General features: G+C 39.0%; 1 protein-coding gene across 1 annotated transcript in view; it reads left to right on the forward strand.

Annotated features, from left to right (window-relative positions):
- Positions 1-8,454, forward strand: part of LOC112141384 — a 35,612-nt gene extending 27,158 nt beyond the window's left edge. The window contains exons 6-7 of the mRNA XM_036210782.1: positions 413-1,606; positions 5,426-8,454. Coding sequence (XP_036066675.1) covers positions 413-1,606; positions 5,426-6,993 — 2,762 coding nt within the window. The 3' untranslated portion in view covers positions 6,994-8,454. The remainder of the gene's footprint in view (positions 1-412; positions 1,607-5,425) is intronic.
- The last annotated feature ends 82 nt before the right edge of the window (positions 8,455-8,536 follow it).

Here is an 8,536-nt window from a genome sequence, read left to right on the forward strand (position 1 = left end):
ATGGAACACGGAAGGAGGGGGGCTTGCTTCGTCCAGTTATTTTATATACAGTCTATGATGCCTCCTCAAGAGTTCCAAGCTTGTATAAGCTTATTCAAAAATGTTTTAATTGTTTAATTGTTTGTTCTTGATTTTTTATGCAACAAATCACATGCTCTGGATTTGTTCTTAATCCAGTTCTTAGTTATTCAGAAGTTTTTCTTTGAACATGCAATGATTTTAAACTCTGGTTTAGTCCTGTTCATTTGACCATCTTCACCGAATGATATACTCGTTCTACACTCATTTTTGTAATAATCACAGCACTTATTGCTTTATGTTTATATTTTGCATGACTTTATCATGTTGTCTTCTTTCTTTAGAGATTACATCATTAACCAAAACCTGTGTCTTTTTCATTGAACTTTAACAGACGCCTCCTTCAGGATTGTGCTGCTGGGAAAAGGTGACGAAAAAAAGACACAGCTTGAAAATTTCATGACTGACCAATGGCATCCTTCAAGAAAAACCTCTGCATTTAAGAGTGTTGTCAAGAGGGGAAAGTGGGGAGACATTCCTCTAATTATTGTTAAAACTCCAAATTTATTTCGTCAGTCTGAGAAAGTGATAACAACTGAGATAGAGAGAAGCGTGAACTTTTGTAAACCTGGACCGAACATTCTTCTGCTGCTGATCAAACCCTCAAAGTTCACAGAAAAGAAGAGACGGGCCTTCTCTTTCATTCTCAGTCTGTTCACTCAAAATGCTTTCAAACACTCGATGGTGGTCATGACCCGTGATGGCACTAAAAGTTCCTCAGCCAGAGAGCTGCTGACAGACTGTGATGGAAGACAGTACAGTATGTCTGATAACAACCACCAATCACTGATGACGATGATTGAGAAGATTGTTTTACAAAACGAAGGATCCTTCCTCACCCTTAAGGAAACTAATGTTTACCAAGGGAGCAAACCAACTTTAAACCTGGTTCTGTGGGGGGCGAGACAACCTGTAAAGACTTTAGTAGCCAAAACAATTCTGGGCCAAAAGTTCCTGGATCCGATCTCCTCAGGCGAATGTGTTAAGAATCTGAGGGAGCTGTGTGGCCTTTGGGTTTCTTTGGTGGAGCTGCCTGTTCTTCAAACAAAACCTCGTGACGAAGTGGTAAAGACAACCTTCAAGAGTGTCACCCTCAATGATCCTGAGGGTATACATGCCTTCATCCTGGTCCTACCGGTTGGTCCAGTCACTGATGAAGACCAGGAAGAGCTGAAGATCATCCAGAGCACATTTGGCTCTAAAGTGAATGATTTCACCATGATTGTGTTCACTGTGGAGGCAGATCCCACCACTCCTGCTATTGTTAACTTCTTTAAAGAGAACAAAGACATCCAGAAGCTCTGTCAGAGCTGTGGAGGAAGATACATCATTCTCAACATCAAGAACAAGAGGCAGATCTCAGAGCTGCTGGAAGCAGCTGAAATCATGAAACATTTTCAGAAATCACAAACATTTTATACCACAACAACCTTTGTGCACATGCAGAAAGAGCAAGTGAAAGAAAAAGATAAATACATTATGGATCTGGAGGGTAAGCTGGAGGACCTGAAGTTAAACAGAAACACATGTAAGTATAAGTCACACAAGTTTTTCAGTAATGTACCTGATAATCAGGATTTGTCTGTTCTCGAAGCAATTAACTCATGAACTAATTTCTCTGTCATTCTGATAAGATCTAGCAGAGTCAAGTCCTTATTAAAATTACATCATAGTGTTTCAGATTTAAATACTGAAAAATAATTACTGACAAGGGGTACCGACAATGGGGCTGAAGTCTGGGTCTACTTGCGCCGCTCCGCTGCCCAGACAAAAACAAGGTTGTTTGGAAAGACATCCATCCATCCATCTTCTTGGCCGCTTCTTCCCTTTCGGGGTCGCGGGGTGCTGGAGCCCATCCCGGCTACTGATGGGCGAAGGCGGGGTACACCCTGGACAGGTCGCCAGTCTGTCTCAGGGCCTCAATCACACACCCATTCACTCTCACATTCCCACCTAGGGGCAATTTAGAGTCACCAATTAACCTATGAAGCATGTTTTTGGACGGTGGGAGGAAGCCGGAGTCCCCGGTGAAAACCCACGCATGCACGGGGAGAACATGCAAACTCCACACAGAAAGGTCCCAGCCGGGATTCGAACCGGGGCCTTCTTGCTGTGAGGCAAGAGCGCTAACCACTGCACCACCGTGCAGCCCTGGGAAAGACATGCAACATGAAACTCTCTGCCAAACCAAATGTGCAGATCGGTGAAAGCTGATTCTCTGTGCTAATCCCTGACAGGAAGGTGAACACAACAACAGTAACTTATGAAGGGACGTATTTTTAATGGCAGATGCTACAGACTCACTTACCTTTATCCTTTATTTGGCTTGTAGAAAAGGTGGGTGGTCCAAACTTCCATGTGTTGCTGTTCACTTCTTATTGATGATGTCAGCTTACACATTACATTAATATACAACTGTGTCTTTAGTTTTTTAATGCAAGAAAGGGTTACTACATTGATTATGGAAATGTTAATCATAAAAGTCAGAGTTTTACCCTGTGACACGTTATAACTGTTTCCACTGTGCTAGGAAGACTCCTGAAAACAACCTTCTTCTTCCTGAAAAACACTCCGCAAACCTTTGTTGTCTCCTGGTATGATAGATAAGTATTAACAATCCGATCAATGGGTCAGACTTTAGATGAGGTGCTGCAAAGCACTCAATAATCTGTTAACAAAGATAAGCTTTCAAGCAGTTTGTTAACATGGCCTTTGTAGACAATTTCTCACTTTAGATGGCAATCAATCTTAATGAGTATGTTCATAAACCTTATTAGGCTTATTCTCTCAATAAATGTCTTATAAAGCCATTAATAATGCTTGCTAATGTGTAAATAAAGTTTGTAAAGGAATCGTATATAAAGTGTTACCAAAAATGGTTATGGAATTATGTAATGTTTAACAGAATTGAACAAAGCACAAAGCCCTGTAGTACACCATGTCTGACAGCTGTGTGATTATTTATTTGAACTAGTACAATCAATCAGATAAACAAGATTTAACCCTCGTGCTCTTATGGGGTCCAGATGACCCCACTTCCATTCTTACATTGATGTGTGATCCCCCCCATGACAAAGGTGGACAGGATTTTATGTCACCAGTGAGGATTAAAAAAAAATCCTTAAAAAAAAAAATCAGTGTGCTGTCTTGTGGGTTCCAGATGACTTGATTTTTAATGTAAACATACCTGAGATAGCACAAGGTTCACAACAGTTTTAAGCAGTTTTACCTAAATTAGGCTTCAATATCTGTAATTGTCGTCTGGAATTCCCATGATTTAACAATGCCAACTGGATCAGTGGCCTCCAATCTTTTTCAGGGCATGGTGTAAATAAGATCATATTTTCATGGACCACTCTGGACAGGTCCAAAGTTGGAATTTTTAAACTTCCAGTTGCTGAAAATATACTTTCAAAATAAAATGCCATTACAATAAATTTTGTTTAGAAAAGTTTAAAAATGTCAGATCTTTTTAAAACACAGATTGTGAAGATTCAATGAAACAAAATAGTTGATTTGTAGAAGTCGTTTTTTATTTTAATCAATTACGTTAGGAAAACACAACATGATTTTTCCTGTAGAAAGTCATTTTGACACTATCCAGGCTCCGGTTATCTCTCAGAGCAAAAAGATTGATCATATTTTGTCTTTACGTGAATTGTCATTCATCGGGTATTTTTCAATACAAAGGAACATTTTTTTTGCTAAAGTTTCTGAATGGATGTCTATTTCAGCCTCGCAGTAGGAACATTTTCAAATGTCCCTTTTACAAGTTTCCACAAATCAGCAAGTCTATTGGATTGAATCTTCATTCTCCATAAAAAGGATTTTCCCTTTAAAGTCAAAATGAAGGCCAATAACCAGGCGCTAGCTTCAGCTATGCCTGACTTTGAGGTGTGATGGATAAATAAAGCAAAATAAAATGACACAACTGTCATAAACTGGTATTTTTAAGATATAATATGAACGTGAATCCACATGTCAGTATCTTTATTATTTGCATGTGTGAAACAGTCCAGAGTCTGTTGCCGCATATTAGACAGAACAGCTTTTACTACAGAATAACTGTCTCAAAAAATCTTTATATTGAGGAAGACTCCCAGTTTTCTCTGTATGCAGCTTTATTGTTCTTTGAAGTCGAAGGCTCTTCTTCGGTTTCTTCACTGGCTCAATTTTATCCTCGAATAAACGTAACAAATGTGTTATTGTTTGTGTAGCCCGGGTGGAAACCTTCACTAAAATAAACACAACATAAAATATAAATATCAATAAATAATAACTTCTCGGTTTAATACACCGGCAGTGCGTCTTTACGTCTGTGCGTCTGACGCAGCTGCGTAATGAGGTCACGTGGCCAAGCACGCCAAATCGGAAGTGATAAACTCCACCCCTAACAGGCTGCCGGTAGTAGCTCGGGGCATGCTCAGGGCGAGTTTGCTGGAGGGGCCAACTACCGGTGCCGACCCGTGGCGAAAGAGCGTTTGAGAGCAGAGTTAGACTACGAACTGACCAGGTGTTGATGGCGAGCTAGAGCCTGGAACCGAAACATAACTTTGGATGTCATGGAAAATTCCTACTCCACTAAATACCTTCTCCTGCTCTGGGTAGGAGGCTTTTTCACAGCCGCCCTTTCTTCTTTTTCTGTTTTTTTTTTTGCCCTTCGAGCGACCAATCTACATACGTAGTTGGAGCACGTTCTTTCTGTTGGACATTTGGTCGTTTTTGAATTTTCTTTGGACTCGAGAACAACTGGGTGCATGGACAGGTCACCCAGTCTGTTGGACTTTAACCAGAACCTGATCCATAACAAGAACTTTTCTTTTTTTTCGGGATCTTTTCTTCTCTTTGAATGGCCATTCATGTAATTCATGTATATCATGTATATTTGTCTTTTTTTGTGTGTTTTTGTTATTCTAAAAAATATATGGTACCAGCAAACACAAAAAACCTTGTCTCAGTCTCTCCCTCCACTCCTAGAGTCGGATTTGGTCTTCTGATCTAGCCTACAGAAGCATTGTGCTTAAGCTAAGCTACTGGGACACATTGGTTACACTTGGCTTTTTAGCAATCTAGATAGCCATGCAGCAAGCTGCATTAAGTCAGATGGTCAAAATGAATGTTGTGAACAGAATACGGAAGTTTGAGAAAAAAAAAAACTTCTTTCAGTATCAGAAAATAAACAAAACAAAAATAATCTAAGTTAGTGCAAGTATTTGTTTAATTTCCCACAGACCTTTGGTTATGGACCACTAACCAGGATGACGGAGAGCCTTCAATGACATTCCGTAACTGCTGTCTCTCCACATCTTTGACCTCCTAACAACTTCTGCCTTTTTGTCTCCAACAGCACCTGAACTGGACGACTCAGCCGACCTCCGCATGGTTCTGATTGGGAAGACGGGCAGTGGAAAAAGCTCCTCTGGAAACACAATTTTAGGAAGGAATGAATTCAAGGCTAAATCTCTTCAGAAATCTGTCACCAAAAAATGCCAGAAGGCAAAAGGAAAACTAGACGGCCGTCAAGTTACTGTGGTCGACACTCCTGGACTCTTTGACACAACGCTAGATAACAAGCAGGTATGCGAGGAGCTGAAAAGATGCATCAGTCTCCTGGCTCCGGGGCCACATGCCTTCTTGATGGTGCTGGAAATCGGACGATTTACAGAAGAGGAGAACAAGACACTGAAACTTATCAAAAAAGTCTTTGGAAAAAACTCACTAAAATTCACCATCATACTTTTCACAAGAGGAGATAACCTGCAGTACCATTCAATGTCTCCTGAGGAATTCCTGGATGCAGGAGAGGAGTCCTTCAAGAGTATTTTGCAGGAGTGTGGAGGAAGATATCAAGTGTTTAACAACCACAGCAAACAGAGCAGATCCCAGCAGGCCATCGAGCTGATCGCAAAGATTGATAAAATGGTAAAAGACAACGGAGGGACGTGTTTCACCAATGAAATGCTGAAAGAAGCAGAGGAAGCCATAAAGAAAGAGATGGAGAAAATCCTGAAAAGCAAAATGGAAGAGATACAGAAAATTAAAACACAGATAGAAATGGAACTTCAAGAAGAACGAAAAAAGCTGAAAATAAAAGTAGAACAAGAAAAAACTGATTTAGCAGAAAAGAAAAAGGTCAGAGATAAAGAGCTGGAATACTTGTGCGAAACCCTAAACTATGAGAGGAACAAAATAAAGAAAGAGCGTGATAGAATGGAAGAAGAAGATAGATGTAGGAAGACAGAAGAAGAGCAGGAAGAGAAGGAGTATGACTCAAAGTTAAACATATTACAGGAAAAATGTAAAAATTCATCAGATGAAAAGAAGAAAATAAAAATGCAAGTTCTTAGAGAGGAACACAAAAACAGACAGAGAGAAATGAGAGAATACTGGGCAAAACACCAGGAAGAGATAAAAAAGAAGGAAAAACAAGCTGACCAAAAAATCAAAAACCTTCAAGAAGAATATGAAGAGAAAAAAGGGAACTGGGAAGAAGAAGAAAAAAAGAAACGAGCAGAATTAGAAAAACTGGAAAAACAACCAATGGAAAAATATAAACTACGTATGGCAGAAATGCTGCAGAAGCATCAAGACAAGGCCAGAATGCAAGCTGAAGAACACAACGAGTTCAGGGAGAAATACGAAGCAAACTTTGCTGGCCTCATGGAGGAGCACAGAGAGGAAATGCAGAAACTGGAGCAAAAACACATCAGAGAATTAGAAGAGGCACAAAAAAAGCTCCAAAAAGAGTACAAAGTGCGGGACGAGCTCGCCAGTTTCAACGAAAACCAACTCAAAGAGGAACTTTTAGAAAAAGAAAGGCAGCAAGAGAAAATGAAGAAGGAGTTACAGGAAAAACATGAAGAAGACCTGAAAAAACTGAAAGACAAATATAAAAATAGGTGTGTACTTCAATGAAAGGACTAAACATGAAAGGCAAAGACTCAACATGCACTATCTGAAAAAAGCTCAAAACTTTTCAGAGGCTTGACTGTTTTATTTCTATAGAAACTTTTGTATAACAGTTGTTTTGTAATGTTGTGTTGAGAAAATCTCCCTTGGATGGAAGAAAAAGGTGTCTTGGGATATAGAAGATCCAGATTAACAGCTGTTTTCTGAATTAATTTTAATGCATTTTTCTAAAGATGGGGCTAAAAACAACATAAAAAGATGACTGGAGTTTCTTTGCACCAAGTTTCAGGATTAAAGTGGTGACAAGTTTTATCATTTTTGACCAGAATTGACTCACAACTGCAGATTTTAAATGAAAAGTATAAAAACATAAAAAACATTTTTTTTAAGATGAAAAGTCCAATACTAATTTTATGTATTTTCTTTGGGGCTTTTGCTGTTGTTCTTATGACTTTTATAACACGTGTGATGTTTCTGACCCAAAAATGATTACGGTAGTTAGAAAATTCCTAGAATTTTATTACTTTATGAAACTGATGTGTATTGAACTGGGTCAGTTACAAATGCTTGTTTTTCTAAAAGCAAACCCTTTGGCCCAATCCGAATTCTTCCCTTCTCCCTTTCCTTTAATTTGAGGTGGCAGTTGAAGCTGAAGTCGCGTCCGGGATTATTACTTTTTAAGTTTCACACTCCAAACTGAGGTGTCCAAAGTCCACATTCAGGGGTAAGCCCCATCACGCTGAGAAGCGCTTTTCTTCACTTTTATCTTTATATGAAAGTAATGACTTTTTGTCATAGCATGACCTTTGTAGAGTTATAAAAAAGATGTGATGTATATTCAAGCGCTGGAAGCTCCGCGTTGATGCTAGCGGACCAGCAATTATTGGTGACATCATCGAACATAAGTAATCTCCGAAATATGAGACACTATTTTTTCATAACCCTCCGTTTGGAGGGCTAAATGAAGGGAAGGGACAAGGGGTAGGGAGAAGGGAAGAATTTGGATTGAGCTTTTGATTTATGTAATAAAAAACATTCTCAGATGACCTTTGTCCTTATTGAAATAATTCAATAGCTACTAAATTTTCCTAAAGAGTACATTTGAATCTACTGAAAATTATTTACAGGAAAAAAATCCATACTGGGGTGAGGACCGTGCAGCCGCTGGATGTTCTCTCTCATCCCGATGACCAGTTCCAGACTCCTGACATCACACATTGATGTGTTCCACAGTAATAAGAAAATGAGAAGCTGGTCTTCCTTGTAGGCTTGAAAATAATAAAAAAAAAGCTTTAACGCCATCCACCTCAGCTGAACCAGAGAGACGTGGATCCCTGCCGAGCTCAAGTTTGTGTCATGGTTTTGTTAAACTGTCTTTTTCTTTTTATGCCAAATGAACATGACTATCAATGATAATCCAAACTGTGGTTGTAAGGAAAAGAAAATATATTTTACATATTTTGTTCACAATGGAACATTTAATACTGTTTATGCTCAAAATACATCTAAATATCTTTTTACAAAATCTTTGAAGAAAGTGGATTTGTCC

This window comes from Oryzias melastigma, unplaced genomic scaffold, assembly GCF_002922805.2.
Source record: "Oryzias melastigma strain HK-1 unplaced genomic scaffold, ASM292280v2 sc00240, whole genome shotgun sequence".
NCBI classification, from domain to species: domain Eukaryota; kingdom Metazoa; phylum Chordata; class Actinopteri; order Beloniformes; family Adrianichthyidae; genus Oryzias; species Oryzias melastigma.